Below are 20,935 nucleotides of genomic sequence, written 5' to 3'. Positions count from 1 at the left end.
ATAAGTATCGAAAGTCAATCATAAAAAAATCTCCAATAAGTATCGAAAATCAATCATAAAAAAATCTCCAATAAGTATCGAAAATCAATCATAAAAAAATCTCCAATAAGTATCGAAAATCAATCATAAAAAAAACCCCAATAAGTATCGAAAATTAATCATAAAAGAATCTCCAATAAGTATCGAAAATCAATCATAATGAAATCTCCAATAAGTATCGAAAATCAATCATAAAAAAATCTCACATACGTATCGAAAATCAATCATAAAAAAATCTCCAATAATATCGAAAATCAATCATAAAAAAATCTCCAATAAGTATCGAAAATCAATCATAAAAAAATCTCCAATAAGTATCGCAAATCAATCATAAAAAATCTCCAATACGTATCGAAAATCAATCATAAAAAATCTCCAATAAGTATCGAAAATCAATCATAAAAAAATCTCAAATAAGTATCGAAAATCAATCATAAAAGAATCTCCAATAAGTATCGAAAATCAATCATAAAAAAATCTCCAATAAGTATCGAAAATCAATCATAAAAAAATCTCCAATAAGTATCGAAAATCAATCATAAAAAATCTCCAATAAGTATCGAAAATCAATCATACAAAATCTCCAAAAAGTATCGAAAATAAATCATAAAACATCTCACATAAGTATCGAAAATCAATCATAAAAAAAAACCCAATAAGTATCGAAAATCAATCATAAAAACATCTCCAATAAGTATCGAAAATCAATCATAAAAAAATCTCCAATAAGTATCGAAAATCAATCATAAAAAAATCTCCAATAAGTATCGAAAATCAATCATAAAAAAATCTCCAATAAGTATCGAAAATCAATCATAAAAAAATCTCCAATAAGTATCGAAAATCAATCATAAAAAAATCTCCAATAAGTATCGAAAATCAATCATAAAAAAATCTCCAATAAGTATCGAAAATCAATCATAAAAAAATCTCCAATAAGTATCGAAAATCAATCATAAAAAAATCTCCAATAAGTATCGAAAATCAATCATAAAACATCTCCAATTAGTATCGAAAATCAATCATGAAAAAATCTCCAATAAGTATCGAAAATCAATCATAAAAAAATCTCCAATAAGTATCGAAAATCAATCATAAAAAAATCTCCAACAAGTATCGAAAATCAATCATAAAAAAATCTCCAATAAGTATCGAAAATCAATCATAAAAAAATCTCCAATAAGTATCGAAAATCAATCATAAAAAAATCTCCAATAAGTATCGAAAATCAATCATAAAAAAATCTCCAATAAGTATCGAAAATCAATCATAAAAAAATCTCCAATAAGTATCGAAAATCAATCATAAAAAAATCTCCAATAGGTATCGAAAATCAATCATAAAAAAATCTCCAATAAGTATCGAAAATCAATCATAAAAAATCTCCAATAAGTATCGAAAATCAATCATAAAAAAATCTCCAATAAGTATCGAAAATCAATCATAAAAAAATCTCCAATAAGTATCGAAAATCAATCATAAAAAAATCTCCAATAAGTTACGAAAATCAATCATAAAAAAATCTCCAATAAGTATCGAAAATCAATCATAAAAAAATCTCCAATAAGTATCGAAAATCAATCATAAAAAAATCTCACATACGTATCGAAAATCAATCATAAAAAAATCTCCAATAAGTATCGAAAATCAATCATAAAAAAATCTCAAATAAGTATCGAAAATCAATCATAAAAAAATCTCCAATAAGTATCGAAAATCAATCATAAAAAATCTCCAATACGTATCGAAAATCAATCATAAACAAATCTCCAATAAGTATCGAAAATCAATCATAAAAAAATCTCCAATAAGTATCGAAAATCAATCATAAAAAAATCTACAATAAGTATCGAAAATCAATCATAAAAAAATCTCCAATAAGTATCGAAAATCAATCATAGAAAATCTCCAATAAGTATCGAAAATCAATCATAAAAAATCTCCAATAAGTATCGAAAATCAATCATAAAAAAATCTCCAATAAGTATCGAAAATCAATCATAAAAAAATCTCCAATAAGTATCGAAAATCAATCATAAAAAAATCTCCAATAAGTATCGAAAATCAATCATAAAAAAATCTCCAATAAGTATCGAAAATCAATCATAAAAAAATCTCCAATAAGTATCGAAAATCAATCATAAAAAAATCTCCAATAAGTATCGAAAATCAATCATAAAAAAATCTCCAATAGGTATCGAAAATCAATCATAAAAAAATCTCCAATAAGTATCGAAAATCAATCATAAAAAATCTCCAATAAGTATCGAAAATCAATCATAAAAAAATCTCCAATAAGTATCGAAAATCAATCATAAAAAAATCTCCAATAAGTATCGAAAATCAATCATAAAAAAATCTCCAATAAGTATCGAAAATCAATCATAAAAAAATCTCCAATAAGTATCGAAAATCAATCATAAAAAATCTCCAATAAGTATCGAAAATCAATCATAAAAAAATCTCCAATAAGTATCGAAAATCAATCATAAAAAAATCTCCAATAAGTATCGAAAATCAATCATAAAAAAATCTCCAATAGGTATCGAAAATCAATCATAAAAAAATCTCCAATAAGTATCGAAAATCAATCATAAAAAATCTCCAATAAGTATCGAAAATCAATCATAAAAAAATCTCCAATAAGTATCGAAAATCAATCATGAAAAATCTCCAATAAGTATCGAAAATCAATCATAAAAAAATCTCCAATAAGTATCGAAAATCAATCATAAAAAATCTCCAATAAGTATCGAAAATCAATACTAAAAAAAAATCTCCAATAAGTATCGAAAATCAATCATAAAAAAATCTCAAGTAAGTATCGAATATCAATCAGAAAAAAATCTCCAATAAGTATCGAAAATCAATCATAAAAAATCTCCAATACGTATCGAAAATCAATCATAAAAAATCTCCAATAAGTATCGAAAATCAATCATAAAAAAATCTCAAATAAGTATCGAAAATCAATCATAAAAATATCTCCAATAAGTATCGAAAATCAATCATAAAAAAATCTCCAATAAGTATCGAAAATCAATCATAAAAAAATCTCCAATAAGTATCGAAAATCAATCATAAAAAATCTGTAATAAGTATCAAAAATCAATCATAAAAAAATCTCCAATAAGTATCGAAAATCAATCATAAAAAAATCTCCAATAAGTATCGAAAATCAATCATAAAAAAATCTCCAATAAGTATCGAAAATCAATCATAAAAAAATCTCCAATAAGTATCGAAAATCAATCATAAGAAATCTGTAATAAGTATCAAAAATCAATCATAAAAAAATCTGCAATAAGTATCGAAAATCAATCATAAAAAAATCTCCAATAAGTATCGCAAATCAATCATAAAAAATCTCCAATAAGTATCGAAAATCAATCATAAAAAAAACCCCAATAAGTATCGAAAGTCAATCATAAAAAAATCTCCAATAAGTATCGAAAATCAATCATAAAAAAATCTCCAATAAGTATCGAAAATCAATCATAAAAAAATCTCCAATAAGTATCGAAAATCAATCATAAAAAAAACCCCAATAAGTATCGAAAATTAATCATAAAAGAATCTCCAATAAGTATCGAAAATCAATCATAATGAAATCTCCAATAAGTATCGAAAATCAATCATAAAAAAATCTCACATACGTATCGAAAATCAATCATAAAAAAATCTCCAATAAGTATCGAAAATCAATCATAAAAAAATCTCCAATAAGTATCGAAAATCAATCATAAAAAAATCTCCAATAAGTATCGAAAATCAATCATAAAAAATCTCCAATACGTATCGAAAATCAATCATAAAAAATCTCCAATAAGTATCGAAAATCAATCATAAAAAAATCTCAAATAAGTATCGAAAATCAATCATAAAAGAATCTCCAATAAGTATCGAAAATCAATCATAAAAAAATCTCCAATAAGTATCGAAAATCAATCATAAAAAAATCTCCAATAAGTATCGAAAATCAATCATAAAAAATCTCCAATAAGTATCGAAAATCAATCATACAAAATCTCCAAAAAGTATCGAAAATAAATCATAAAACATCTCACATAAGTATCGAAAATCAATCATAAAAAAACCCCAATAAGTATCGAAAATCAATCATAAAAACATCTCCAATAAGTATCGAAAATCAATCATAAAAAAATCTCCAATAAGTATCGAAAATCAATCATAAAAAAATCTCCAATAAGTATCGAAAATCAATCATAAAAAAATCTCCAATAAGTATCGAAAATCAATCATAAAAAAATCTCCAATAAGTATCGAAAATCAATCATAAAAAAATCTCCAATAAGTATCGAAAATCAATCATAAAAAAATCTCCAATAAGTATCGAAAATCAATCATAAAAAAATCTCCAATAAGTATCGAAAATCAATCATAAAAAAATCTCCAATAAGTATCGAAAATCAATCATAAAACATCTCCAATTAGTATCGAAAATCAATCATGAAAAAATCTCCAATAAGTATCGAAAATCAATCATAAAAAAATCTCCAATAAGTATCGAAAATCAATCATAAAAAAATCTCCAACAAGTATCGAAAATCAATCATAAAAAAATCTCCAATAAGTATCGAAAATCAATCATAAAAAAATCTCCAATAAGTATCGAAAATCAATCATAAAAAAATCTCCAATATGTATCGAAAATCAATCATAAAAAAATCTCCAATAAGTATCGAAAATCAATCATAAAAAAATCTCCAATAAGTATCGAAAATCAATCATAAAAAAATCTCCAATAGGTATCGAAAATCAATCATAAAAAAATCTCCAATAAGTATCGAAAATCAATCATAAAAAATCTCCAATAAGTATCGAAAATCAATCATAAAAAAATCTCCAATAAGTATCGAAAATCAATCATAAAAAAATCTCCAATAAGTATCGAAAATCAATCATAAAAAAATCTCCAATAAGTTACGAAAATCAATCATAAAAAAATCTCCAATAAGTATCGAAAATCAATCATAAAAAAATCTCCAATAAGTATCGAAAATCAATCATAAAAAAATCTCACATACGTATCGAAAATCAATCATAAAAAAATCTCCAATAAGTATCGAAAATCAATCATAAAAAAATCTCAAATAAGTATCGAAAATCAATCATAAAAAAATCTCCAATAAGTATCGAAAATCAATCATAAAAAATCTCCAATACGTATCGAAAATCAATCATAAACAAATCTCCAATAAGTATCGAAAATCAATCATAAAAAAATCTCCAATAAGTATCGAAAATCAATCATAAAAAAATCTACAATAAGTATCGAAAATCAATCATAAAAAAATCTCCAATAAGTATCGAAAATCAATCATAAAAAATCTCCAATAAGTATCGAAAATCAATCATAAAAAATCTCCAATAAGTATCGAAAATCAATCATAAAAAAATCTCCAATAAGTATCGAAAATCAATCATAAAAAAATCTCCAATAAGTATCGAAAATCAATCATAAAAAAATCTCCAATAAGTATCGAAAATCAATCATAAAAAAATCTACAATAAGTATCGAAAATCAATCATAAAAAAATCTCCAATAAGTATCGACAATCAATCATAAAAAAATCTCACATAAGTATCGAAAATCAATCATAAAAAAATCTCCAATAGGTATCGAAAATCAATCATAAAAAAATCTCCAATAAGTATCGAAAATCAATCATAAAAAATCTCCAATAAGTATCGAAAATCAATCATAAAAAAATCTCCAATAAGTATCGAAAATCAATCATAAAAAAATCTCCAATAAGTATCGAAAATCAATCATAAAAAAATCTCCAATAAGTATCGAAAATCAATCATAAAAAAATCTCCAATAAGTATCGAAAATCAATCATAAAAAAATCTCCAATAAGTATCGAAAATCAATCATAAAAAAATCTCCAATAAGTATCGAAAATCAATCATAAAAAAATCTCCAATAAGTATCGAAAATCAATCATAAAAAAATCTCCAATAGGTATCGAAAATCAATCATAAAAAAATCTCCAATAAGTATCGAAAATCAATCATAAAAAATCTCCAATAAGTATCGAAAATCAATCATAAAAAAATCTCCAATAAGTATCGAAAATCAATCATAAAAAAATCTCCAATAAGTATCGAAAATCAATCATAAAAAAATCTCCAATAAGTATCGAAAATCAATCATAAAAAAATCTCCAATAAGTATCGAAAATCAATCATAAAAAATCTCCAATAAGTATCGAAAATCAATCATAAAAAAATCTCCAATAAGTATCGAAAATCAATCATAAAAAAATCTCAAATAAGTATCGAAAATCAATCATAAAAAAATCTCCAATAAGTATCGAAAATCAATCATAAAAAATCTCCAATACGTATCGAAAATCAATCATAATAAATCTCCAATAAGTATCGAAAATCAATCATAAAAAAATCTCAAATAAGTATCGAAAATCAATCATAAAATATCTCCAATAAGTATCGAAAATCAATCATAAAACATCTCCAATTAGTATCGAAAATCAATCATAAAAAATCTCCAATAAGTATCGAAAATCAATCATAAACAAATCTCCAATAAGTATCGAAAATCAATCATAAAAAAATCTCCAATAATTATCGAAAATCAATCATAAAAAAATCTCCAATAAGTATCGAAAATCAATCATAAAAAAATCTCCAATAAGTATCGAAAATCAATCATAAAAACATCTCCAATAAGTATCGAAAATCAATCATAAAAAAAATCTCCAATAAGTATCGAAAATCAATCATAAAAAAATCTCCAATAAGTATCGAAAATCAATCATAAAAAAATCTCCAATAGGTATCGAAAATCAATCATAAAAAAATCTCCAATAAGTATCGAAAATCAATCATAAAAAATCTCCAATAAGTATCGAAAATCAATCATAAAAAAATCTCCAATAAGTATCGAAAATCAATCATAAAAAAATCTCCAATAAGTATCGAAAATCAATCATAAAAAAATCTCCAATAAGTATCGAAAATCAATCATGAAAAATCTCCAATAAGTATCGAAAATCAATCATTAAAAAATCTCCAATAAGTATCGAAAATCAATCATAAAAAATCTCCAATAAGTATCGAAAATCAATACTAAAAAAAAATCTCCAATAAGTATCGAAAATCAATCATAAAAAAATCTCAAGTAAGTATCGAAAATCAATCAGAAAAAAATCTCCAATAAGTATCGAAAATCAATCATAAAAAATCTCCAATACGTATCGAAAATCAATCATAAAAAATCTCCAATAAGTATCGAAAATCAATCATAAAAAAATCTCCAATAAGTATCGAAAATCAATCATAAAAAAATCTCCAATAAGTATCGAAAATCAATCATAAAAAAATCTCCAATAAGTTACGAAAATCAATCATAAAAAAATCTCCAATAAGTATCGAAAATCAATCATAAAAAAATCTCCAATAAGTATCGAAAATCAATCATAAAAAAATCTCACATACGTATCGAAAATCAATCATAAAAAAATCTCCAATAAGTATCGAAAATCAATCATAAAAAAATCTCAAATAAGTATCGAAAATCAATCATAAAAAGATCTCCAATAAGTATCGAAAATCAATCATAAAAAATCTCCAATACGTATCGAAAATCAATCATAAACAAATCTCCAATAAGTATCGAAAATCAATCATAAAAAAATCTCCAATAAGTATCGAAAATCAATCATAAAAAAATCTACAATAAGTATCGAAAATCAATCATAAAAAAATCTCCAATAAGTGTCGAAAATCAATCATAGAAAATCTCCAATAAGTATCGAAAATCAATCATAAAAAATCTCCAATAAGTATCGAAAATCAATCATAAAAAAATCTCCAATAAGTATCGAAAATCAATCATAAAAAAATCTCCAATAAGTATCGAAAATCAATCATAAAAAAATCTCCAATAAGTATCGAAAATCAATCATAAAAAAATCTCCAATAAGTATCGAAAATCAATCATAAAAAAATCTCCAATAAGTATCGAAAATCAATCATAAAAAAATCTCCAATAAGTATCGAAAATCAATCATAAAAAAATCTCCAATAGGTATCGAAAATCAATCATAAAAAAATCTCCAATAAGTATCGAAAATCAATCATAAAAAATCTCCAATAAGTATCGAAAATCAATCATAAAAAAATCTCCAATAAGTATCGAAAATCAATCATAAAAAAATCTCCAATAAGTATCGAAAATCAATCATAAAAAAATCTCCAATAAGTATCGAAAATCAATCATACAAAAATCTCCAATAAGTATCGAAAATCAATCATAAAAAAATCTCCAATAAGTATCGAAAATCAATCATAAAAAAATCTCCAATAAGTATCGAAAATCAATCATAAAAAATCTCCAATAAGTATCGAAAATCAATCATAAAAAAATCTCCAATAGGTATCGAAAATCAATCATAAAAAAATCTCCAATAAGTATCGAAAATCAATCATAAAAAATCTCCAATAAGTATCGAAAATCAATCATAAAAAAATCTCCAATAAGTATCGAAAATCAATCATAAAAAAATCTCCAATAAGTATCGAAAATCAATCATAAAAAAATCTCCAATAAGTATCGAAAATCAATCATAAAAAAATCTCCAATAAGTATCGAAAATCAATCATAAAAAATCTCCAATAAGTATCGAAAATCAATCATAAAAAAATCTCCAATAAGTATCGAAAATCAATCATAAAAAAATCTCAAATAAGTATCGAAAATCAATCATAAAAAAATCTCCAATAAGTATCGAAAATCAATCATAAAAAATCTCCAATACGTATCGAAAATCAATCATAATAAATCTCCAATAAGTATCGAAAATCAATCATAAAAAAATCTCAAATAAGTATTGAAAATCAATCATAAAATATATCCAATAAGTATCGAAAATCAATCATAAAACATCTCCAATTAGTATCGAAAATCAATCATAAAAAAATCTCCAATAAGTATCGAAAATCAATCATAAACAAATCTCCAATAAGTATCGAAAATCAATCATAAAAAAATCTCCAATAATTATCGAAAATCAATCATAAAAAAATCTCCAATAAGTATCGAAAATCAATCATAAAAAAATCTCCAATAAGTATCGAAAATCAATCATAAAAACATCTCCAATAAGTATCGAAAATCAATCATAAAAAATCTCCAATAAGTATCGAAAATCAATCATAAAAAAATCTCCAATAAGTATCGAAAATCAATCATAAAAAAATCTCCAATAGGTATCGAAAATCAATCATAAAAAAATCTCCAATAAGTATCGAAAATCAATCATAAAAAATCTCCAATAAGTATCGAAAATCAATCATAAAAAAATCTCCAATAAGTATCGAAAATCAATCATAAAAAAATCTCCAATAAGTATCGAAAATCAATCATAAAAAAATCTCCAATAAGTATCGAAAATCAATCATGAAAAATCTCCAATAAGTATCGAAAATCAATACTAAAAAAAAATCTCCAATAAGTATCGAAAATCAATCATAAAAAAATCTCAAGTAAGTATCGAAAATCAATCAGAAAAAAATCTCCAATAAGTATCGAAAATCAATCATAAAAAATCTCCAATACGTATCGAAAATCAATCATAAAAAATCTCCAATAAGTATCGAAAATCAATCATAAAAAAATCTCAAATAAGTATCGAAAATCAATCATAAAAATATCTCCAATAAGTATCGAAAATCAATCATAAAAAAATCTCCAATAAGTATCGAAAATCAATCATAAAAAAATCTCCAATAAGTATCGAAAATCAATCATAAAAAATCTGTAATAAGTATAAAAAATCAATCATAAAAAAATCTCCAATAAGTATCGAAAATCAATCATAAAAAAATCTCCAATAAGTATCGAAAATCAATCATAAAAAAATCTCCAATAAGTATCGAAAATCAATCATAAAAAAATCTCCAATAAGTATCGAAAATCAATCATAAGAAATCTGTAATAAGTATCAAAAATCAATCATAAAAAAATCTGCAATAAGTATCGAAAATCAATCATAAAAAAATCTCCAATAAGTATCGCAAATCAATCATAAAAAATCTCCAATAAGTATCGAAAATCAATCATAAAAAAACCCCAATAAGTATCGAAAGTCAATCATAAAAAAATCTCCAATAAGTATCGAAAATCAATCATAAAAAAATCTCCAATAAGTATCGAAAATCAATCATAAAAAAATCTCCAATAAGTATCGAAAATCAATCATAAAAAAATCTCCAAAAAGTATCGAAAATCAATCATAAAAAAACCCCCAATAAGTATCGAAAATTAATCATAAAAGAATCTCCAATAAGTATCGAAAATCAATCATAATGAAATCTCCAATAAGTATCGAAAATCAATCATAAAAAAATCTCCAATAAGTATCGAAAATCAATCATAAAAAAATCTCCAATTAGTATCGAAAATCAATCATAACAAACCTCCAATAAGTATCGAAAATCAATCATAAAAAAACCCCAATAAGTATCGAAAATCAATCATAAAAAAATCTCAAATAAGTATCGAAAATCAATCATACAAAAATCTCCAATAAGTATCGAAAATCAATCATAAAAAATCTCCAATAAGTATCGAAAATCAATCATAAAAAAATCTCCAATAATATCGACAATCAATCATAAAAAAATCTCCAATAAGTATCGAAAATCAATCATAAAAAAATATCCAATAAGTATCGAAAATCAATCATAAAAAAATCTCCAATAAGTATCGAAAATCAATCATAAAAAAAACCATAATAAGTATCGAAAATCAATCATAAAAAAATCTCCAATAAGTATCGAAAATCAATCATAAAAAAATCTCCAATAAGTATCGAAAATCAATCATAAAGAAATCTCCAATAAGTATCGAAAATCAATCATAAAAAAAACCCCAATAAGTATCGAAAATCAATCATAAAAAAATCTCCAATAAGTATCGAAAATCAATCATAAAAAAATCTCCAATAAGTATCGAAAATCAATCATAAAAAAATATCCAATAAGTATCGAAAATCAATCATAACAAAATCTCCAATAAGTATCGAAAATAAATCATAAAAAAAACTCCAATAAGTATCGAAAATCAATCATAAAAAAATATCCAATAAGTATCGAAAATAAATCATAAAAAAATCTCCAATAAGTATCGAAAATCAATCATAAAAAAATATCCAATAAGTATCGAAATCAATCATAAAAAATCTCCAATAAGTATCGAAAATCAATCATAAAAAAATCTCCAATAAGTATCGAAAATCAATCATAAAAAAATCTCCAATAAGTATCGAAAATCAATCATAAAAAAATCTCCAATAAGTATCGAAAATCAATCATAAAAAAATCTCCAATAAGTATCGAAAATCAATCATAAAAAAAAACCCAATAAGTATCGAAAATCAATCATAAAAAAATCTCCAATAAGTATCGAAAATCAATCATAAAAAAATCTCCAATAAGTATCGAAAATCAATCATAAAAAAATATCCAATAAGTATCGAAAATAAATCATAACAAAATCTCCAATAAGTATCGAAAATAAATCATAAAAAAATCTCCAATAAGTATCGAAAATCAATCATAAAAAAATCTCCAATAAGTATCGAAAATCAATCATAAAAAAATCTCCAATAAGTATCGAAAATCAATCATAAAAAAATCTCCAATAAGTATCGAAAATCAATCATAAAAAAATCTCCAATAAGTATCGAAAATCAATCATAAAAAATCTCCAATAAGTATCGAAAATCAATCATACAAAATCTCCAAAAAGTATCGAAAATCAATCATAAAAAATCTCACATAAGTATCGAAAATCAATCATAAAAAAAAACCCAATAAGTATCGAAAATCAATCATAAAAACATCTCCAATAAGTATCGAAAATCAATCATAAAAAAATCTCCAATAAGTATCGAAAATCAATCATAAAAAAATCTCCAATAAGTATCGAAAATCAATCATAAAAAAATCTCCAATAAGTATCGAAAATCAATCATAAAAAATCTCCAATAAGTATCGAAAATCAATCATAAAAAAATCTCCAATAAGTATCGAAAATCAATCATAAAAAAATCTCCAATAAGTATCGAAAATTAATCATAAAAAATCTCCAATAAGTATCGAAAATCAATCATAAAAAAATCTCCAATAAGTATCGAAAATCAATCATAAAAAATCTCCAATAAGTATCGAAAATCAATCATAAAAAAAACTCCAATAAGTATCGAAAATCAATCAGATAAAATCTCCAATAAGTATCGAAAATCAATCATAAAAAAAACCACAATAAGTATCGAAAATCAATCATAAAAAATCTCCAATAAGTATCGAAAATCAATCATAAAAAAACCCACAATAAGTATCGAAAATCAATCATAAAAACATCTCCAATAAGTATCGAAATCAATCATAAAAAAATCTCCAATAAGTATCGAAAATCAATCATAAAAAAATCTCCAATAAGTATCGAAAATCAATCATAAAAAAATCTCACATACGTATCGAAAATCAATCATAAAAAAATCTCCAATAAGTATCGAAAATCAATCATAAAAAATCTCCAATAAGTATCGAAAATCAATCATAAAAAAATCTCCAATAAGTATCGAAAATCAATCATAAAAAAATCTCCAATAAGTATCGAAAATTAATCATAAAAAATCTCCAATAAGTATCGAAAATCAATCATAAAAAAATCTCCAATAAGTATCGAAAATCAATCATAAAAAATCTCCAATAAGTATCGAAAATCAATCATAAAAAAAACTCCAATAAGTATCGAAAATCAATCAGATAAAATCTCCAATAAGTATCGAAAATCAATCATAAAAAAAACCACAATAAGTATCGAAAATCAATCATAAAAAATCTCCAATAAGTATCGAAAATCAATCATAAAAAAACCCACAATAAGTATCGAAAATCAATCATAAAAACATCTCCAATAAGTATCGAAATCAATCATAAAAAAATCTCCAATAAGTATCGAAAATCAATCATAAAAAAATCTCCAATAAGTATCGAAAATCAATCATAAAAAAATCTCACATACGTATCGAAAATCAATCATAAAAAAATCTCCAATAAGTATCGAAAATCAATCATAAAAAAATCTCCAATAAGTATCGAAAATCAATCATAAAAAAATCTCCAATAAGTATCGAAAATCAATCATAAAAAAATCTCCAATAAGTATCGAAAATCAATCATAAAAAATCTCCAATAAGTATCGAAAATCAATCATAAAAAAATCTCCAATAAGTATCGAAAATCAATCATAAAAAAATCTCCAATAAGTATCGAAAATCAATCATAAAAAAATCTCCAATAAGTATCGAAAATCAATCATAGAAAATCTCCAATAAGTATCGAAAATCAATCATAAAACATCTCCAATAAGTATCGAAAATCAATCATAAAAAAATCTCCAATAAGTATCGAAAATCAATCATAAAAAAATCTCCAATAAGTATCGAAAATCAATCATAAAAAAATCGCCAATAAGTATCGAAAATCAATCATAAAAAAATCTCAAATAAGTATCGAAAATCAATCATAAAAAAATCTCCAATAAGTATCGAAAATCAATCATAAAAAAATCTCCAATAAGTATCGAAAATCAATCATACAAAAATCTCCAATAAGTATCGAAAATCAATCATAAAAAAATCTCCAATAAGTATCGAAAATCAATCATAAAAAAAATCTCCAATAAGTATCGAAAATCAATCATAAAAAAATCTCCAATAAGTATCGAAATTAATCATAAAAAAATCTCCAATAAATATCGAAAATCAATCATAAAAAAATCTCCAATAAGTATCGAAAATCAATCATAAAAAATCTCCAATAAGTATCGAAAATCAATCATAAAAAATCTCCAATAAGTATCGAAAATCAATCATAAACAAATCTCCAATAAGTATCGAAAATCAATCATAAAAAAATCTCCAATAAGTATCGAAAATCAATCATAAAAAAATCTCCAATAAGTATCAAAAATCAATCATAAAAAAATCTCCAATAAGTATCGAAAATCAATCATAAAAAAATCTCCAATAAGTATCGAAAATCAATCATAAAAAAATCTCCAATAAGTATCGAAAATCAATCATAAATAATCTCCAATAAGTATCGAAAATCAATCAAAAAAAAATCTCCAATAAGTATCGAAAATCAATCATAAAAATATCTCCAATATCGAAAATCAATCATAAAAAAATCTCCAATAAGTATCGAAAATCAATCATAAAAAATCTCTAATAAGTATCGAAAATCAATCATAAAAAAATTTCCAATAAGTATCGAAAATCAATCATAAAAAAATCTCCAATAATATCGAAAATAATCATAAATAAACTCCAATAAGTATAAAAAATCAATCATAAAAAAATCTCTAATAAGTATCGAAAATCAATCATAAAAAAATCTCCAATAACTATCGAAAATCAATCATAAAAAAATCTCCAATAAGTATCGAAAATCAATCATAAAAAAATCTCCAATAAGTATCGAAAATCAATCATAAAAAAATCTCCAATAAGTATCAAAAATCAATCATAAAAAAATCTCCAATAAGTATCGAAAATCAATCATAAAAAAATCTCCAATAAGTATCGAAAATCAATCATAAAAAAATCTCCAATAAGTATCGAAAATCAATCATAAAAAAATCTCCAATAACTATCGAAAATCAATCATAAAAAATCTCCAATAAGTATCGAAAATCAATCATAAAAAAATCTCCAATAAGTATCGAAAATCAATCATAAAAAAATCTCCAATAAGTATCGAAAATCAATCATAAAAAATCTCCAATAAGTATCGAAAATCAATCATAAAAAAATCTCCAATAAGTATCGAAAATCAATCATAAAAAAATCTCCAATAAGTATCGAAAATCAATCATAAAAAAATCTCCAATAAGTATCGAAAATCAATCATAAAAAAATCTCCAATAAGTATCGAAAATCAATCATAAAAAAATCTCCAATAAGTATCGAAAATCAATCATAAAAAAATTTGATTAAAGAAAGAAACTGATTTTGACTAAACTTAAGCATAAAGGCCCTGCATATAAAATCGGCAATAGGTTCTTTGATAAAACAGGAACACGTTTGAAATGAATTAAACTATGCCACTTGAGTTTTATACTGAGTTTCTTTATTTCAAGCCATTATATAAAAATAATTTTATAAAATCGACAATAGCTTCACTTACAGGGCAATGTATACGGCAATGTATTGTGGACTGTCATTGCAAAGAGGCATGTGACCCGCCTCCCCCCTCGGTGCACCACTGTAGGCAATCAGTTAATTTGATTGAAAAATGAGTGATTTCACCGATTCCATTAATAATCAAAGTATTCGAAGTGCGGAACATTCGTTGATCTTCATTCAATCCCGAGCAATGTCGGGTTTTCCTGCTAATTACTTACTAAATACATTTTTATAGCTTTTGGCTAGAAAACTCTTCTGATCGACATTACAGGGGAAAATCTTGTTCGACTTTATAGATAGGAAGACAAGAGACAGTTACATGGCCGGGTTTTAAAAAATTGTTTAAAGAATTTGAAATAAATAATTTTTAAATTGCTCCAACTGCGAGTACACAGTGTTGACATAATGTCAATCGTAATTGATAACCATAACTAGAAGAATAATCATAACTAGAAGAATAACCATAACTAGAAGAATACCCATAACTAGAAGAATACCAGTTCCACAACAGGTAACATTTATTCCTGGAACAGTTTTATGAGCAGATCAATCGGTGTGTGTTCTCAGCTTTTGCCAGAACGTCCAGAAGGCAATCAGCTTTCGATCAATGCGGTAGAAAGCGTCATATCAGACAATTGCTTTCATTTGGACACTCCCATGGGGGAGCTGGTTTTCAACCCAACATCTTGGGGAGACAAAACAAAAACAGACTTTACTGCAAGATTGATGTTTGACCTAATTCACTTTTTAATTAAGTCATCACGGTTTTTTTTTCGCTTTCGCCTCAAGGATTCAAGTTCGAGCCTACCTCTCTCCCCCAAACATTATTTTAGTTTTCAAACACTCAGCGTTTTTTCTTTGTTTTTGTTTTCCAGATTTTAGAAGTTTTAACATTTTTTTTTTATATATAATATTTAAACAGGGTTATTACCTCGCTTTATTTTGATTTTACCCTCCCCCACACACACACCTCTAAACACCCGGGCAACACCGGGTACCCCCGCTAGTGTATATATATATATATATATATATATATATATATATATATATATATATATATATATATATATATATATAAGGCAAAACGGATGCGCGCATTTTTGTATGTCAAGAAAGGCTTTTTTTTCGACGGACTTCTTGGGGAGGGGCGTTACTTTCGCTTAGAAGTGTTTATATAACCCTTAGATAATATCTAGGATTTGCGAACGCGTGTCTAGATTTATTTACAGCGACTTTTACACAATTCTTGCTATTTCGACCCCTCCTGTGTTGATTCGGCCTTTTCGCATAAAAGTGAAACTGATGTGAAACTAAGGTGCGGCTCTCAGCTATGGGCCGGGAATATCCAAAAAGTAATGGACGTTTGGTCAATATTGGTTTTCACCGTCATATCAGACAATTGCTTTCATTTGGACACTCTCCTAATAAAGGGGGAGCTGGTTTTCCCCAACAACCAAACCAGACGAAGTTGGGTAAAAAAACAAACTGAAAAGAACTACCCCCGCAGTTAAAATTAAGTCTGGAGATGTTAAATTCGCCACGCACCTGCCACTTGTGCATTTCATTCCGTGTGGCGTGATGTTTGACCTCATTAAACACGCACCTGTCACATCACGTTTTTAGTGATTTTATTTCACACATTCTCACTTCTCTGCCATAGTTGGCGAGTAAGTCATTGGTCTATTAACCTCAAGGGTTCGGGTTCGAGCCTACCTACCTACCTACCAAAACTTAAAAAAAAATTTTTTTTTTACACCTCCAAATACCTGGGCAATGCCGGGTACTCCCGTCCCCCCATCGGGTTCCAGCCTACCTCCCTCCCAAAACTTTTTTCGATGTTTTTTTTGTTGTTGTTGTTGTTGTTTTTCTTCATTTTTTTTTTAATATTTGTCTTCGAGCCTACCTTCCTACCAAAACTTTTTTTTCTTTTTTGATCCAACCCCCAACACACACATCTACAAACACCGGGCAACGCCGGGTACCTCCGGGTACCCCCGCTAATATATATAGAAAAGAATTACAAAAACCAAAGAAATATATATATAAAGATAAAATATATATAAAAGAATTACAAACAAAAACAAAGAAAAATTAGAATGGTGTTTTGTTTTTTAAATTGAATTTTCTTGACTAATTTTAATTCGTCGAGGTAAGAATTATATTTGGGGTGGGCAGTGGGTTTTAGTTCGTAAAATTTGGCAGCAGGTCTTTCAATTTTTTAAGTTTTTGTTTGTAATTATATATATATATATATATATATATATATATATATATATATATATATATATATATATATATATATATATGAGAGAGAGAGAGAGACCCATGTATTCCAATTACTACCGAGATGGTTATTATGGCAATTTTCAAAATAAAATCTAATACAATGGTTGAACTTTCTAAAGTAAATAATTAAAGCATCAGATGATAAAAACCATGATCCAAGACGCAAGAAGAAAATTTCAGTATCAATCTGTACAATGATGCTTTTGATAGAGGCAATAAATGTGACCTTTTTTTAATGGAAGTGGTTTATACAAATTCTGGAGAAGTTAATTGATGGCTGCATTAGACAGGTTGTACCAATTGATGATTCTCAGTTTGACCTTTTGCCAGACATGGTTACAACTAATGCCATTTTCATAGTGTAACAAAAAAAAACACCTGGCAGTCAAGAAACCTTTTGGAAAAGCTTTTGACCATGTTATCTAATGGGCTATGTGGAAGCCTGAAAGAGTGAATTTTAAGTTTTTTTTTTTTTTTTTTGAAGGATATATGCTTATGCTGAGAACATAATCAGGGTTCATATTCGTCTCCCTGCTTTTTGTCACGGTGACCAAGGCTTTGTCTTAAGAATTTCATGCTGATTTCCCAAGAGGGGATCTCTTTACTGATCATCTTATCATTATAACAAAATCGCTTGTTTGGTGGAGCAACATGTATGAATGAAAGATATACAACAGAAAGGACTTTGGAGGACTACACGAAGAGCTAAAATTAGAGTTACAACAATTGCAACGTAATGACAGGGCAATGATTAAACAGATCTGCAATGTGAAACCAGAAAATGTGACAACTATATGTGACACAAGATGTCTTGGAACAGCTTGGTCTTATGGAATTTGGTATTATAAAGAGAAAAAAGCAAGATACACAATGTTATAGACACGTGAGATGCTCAAGTGTTGCCATCAAGAAAAGTAAAATCCCTGGTAAGCAGTAGAATAGGTCAACCGAAGTTATCTCAGAAAAAAACTGCTGTAGAGAAATCACTTGGCATGCAGTTGATACTCATGAATTTCTTGGGTCTACCTTGCATTTAATTAACTAGTCAGCTACCTGGATGGGAGCCCACTAGTGTGGATTACTCCTTTCAATCTGCATGTTAATTAAAAAGAACAGCAAAAACAAAAAAATTTTTAAGAATTGACTGTTTTACTGTATTGATCTTATTCTTCAATGTTTCTGGTCCTTTAATTTTTCTGGATTTCTTTTTCCTATGAAACTTCTTTGTTTTTTTTAAATTGATTTTATTAAAGTATAGTTTACATTCAATTTTATATACAGATACACTCTGTCAAATTTCTAATTGTTTGAGCTTCTCAGTTATGTTTTTTTTTTTTTTTTTAGTATTCTTTTTCAGTTACCTATAAAATGGATGACATGAAGAGATACAGGAACTTTACAGGATTATTATTTCCTTTGCCCAGCCGCAATAATGCTTCACAAGCTGTGGCCTTTAATACAAGCAGTAAGTTATGATTTGCATAAACTTGTCTCTCTGCTGTGTTTCTGAACCAGAGTATGTGTAAACGACGATATTCTCTCGGTGCCAACAAACCTGAATTTCTCTATAAATCTGCAGTTTATTATATGTAGTTTGTCCTCTGAGATATTCTAATCAGTGGCGTGAAATTTTTTTTTTTATATATATATATATATATTTATTGTTTTGTTTAATATAGTTAGAAATGCTTTAAAATTTTATATCATCCAATGAAATGGACACTACACACATTGCAGAAGAACTTTTAAAAAACATTTTTCCTTAGTCCAATTCTGAGAATAGCACACCTTAGTAATTGTTGGCATATAAATATTATTTATAATTTAATGCAAAGCAATTGTTTTTAATAACTAATTTGATCTGTTAAATTTTAAGTAATAAATAATTCTTGTTGCCTTGATTACTGAATTAAATCATAATTTTTTTTAAATCTATATAATTATAAAACTCAAATGACCTTGTAACGGGTGTTGTAACCCAACATCCGGTTTATGACTTCCGGTTGCGCATGCGTACATAAACAAATAATCAATACGACAATAAAACGTACTGTTTTACTGTGTCGTTTTCAGCGTCCCAATTGTTTTTTTGCCTTTAAATTATCCAAATAAACAATTGTTAATACTTTCTGCATTTTTTTTACATCGTTCATTTCCGTATTACGTTTACGTTATTTTAACGCAATTTTCTTACAAATAAATCTACTTTAACCCGTTGACAACCATAAGAGCATTTTACAACGGCTATTTATATATATATATATATATATATATATATATATATATATATGCCTTCATTTTTTTTTTTTATTTATTCTCCATTTTTTAATACACCTTTCTTAAAAAACATTCATACATTTTCTTCTACACTACCAAGATAAATAAATAACCCAGAAAATGCTTTTTTTTTTAATTTGCATTACAAATAATCAATGTGACAATAAAATGTATTGGTTTACTGTGTACGTTTTCAGCATCCCAATTTTTTTTCACGTTTGAATTAAAAGATATATCAAAATTTGAATTTAACTTTAAGTATTATGGTATCTATTCAGTGCACATTTACCTATGTAGGGCAAACCACTTATAATTAAATGGCTGTAAGTTTTTTTTTTTCAAAAATAAACAATTATAAACAGAATGACTTATAGAAATCTATCTATATTCTTTTTTCATTTTAATATACTTTCATAGAAATGTTTCTGTTATGTCACAAAAAACTATTTTCTTTATTCACAAGTGTCACGCTCATGCATTAATTCCATTGCTAATATAACATACTGACCCAACGGGTCACGGGTAGTCTAGTATATTCATAAAAGTTGTATTGATATTGTTGAGTTATTGAGAACTTTCACTTAAAACGATTATTTTGATTGGCTAATCAAACATCGATGATTTTGTATGAAAGGCTTCGTTTTATACATGTGGAGAAGCCTTCAGTTAAGCTGCTATACATGAGCTCTATCTTATTTCTTGACATAGCACACCTTCTTAATTGTTGACATATATTATCAGGTATGGCAGGTGTATTGCTGAAGCTTTGTAAATCATAAACAAAATTTTATTACATCGAAATATTTTGAAAATTTTTAATTCATGATTTGAATAATGGCAGTTGACAAGTTTCAGTTTGGAGAGTGGAATCTTGGTTTCCATCGTGCCCATTGTTCCATGGGGCATTCAGCGCACACTTTCTTGATTTCTTCTATCGAATAAGGAAGATCTCGAACTTTCACAAAATGTGCCGTTCATGTGATTCTGGGGTGGCAGAGATACATGTTGATATCTGATAGTTTAGCTTTGTTGTTGATGGCTCCACAATAAGCTCGTGAGAGTGCGTCAGCAGAAGTGTTATTTCT

General features: G+C 26.0%; 1 protein-coding gene across 1 annotated transcript in view; it reads left to right on the top strand.

The window, feature by feature from the left end:
- LOC145260552 (uncharacterized) overlaps positions 1 to 20,935 on the top strand; it is a 227,956-nt gene that overhangs the window by 160,289 nt on the left and 46,732 nt on the right. The window contains exon 6 of the mRNA XM_080118788.1: positions 18,918 to 19,038. Coding sequence (XP_079974914.1) covers positions 18,918 to 19,038 — 121 coding nt within the window. The remainder of the gene's footprint in view (positions 1 to 18,917; positions 19,039 to 20,935) is intronic.

This window comes from Euprymna scolopes, chromosome 36 (assembly GCF_053919585.1).
Source record: "Euprymna scolopes isolate OS-2025 chromosome 36, ASM5391958v1, whole genome shotgun sequence".
NCBI classification, from domain to species: Eukaryota; Metazoa; Mollusca; class Cephalopoda; order Sepiida; family Sepiolidae; genus Euprymna; species Euprymna scolopes.
Note: the sequence above shows the minus strand (reverse complement) of the source record. Positions and strands in the feature narration are given on the sequence as shown.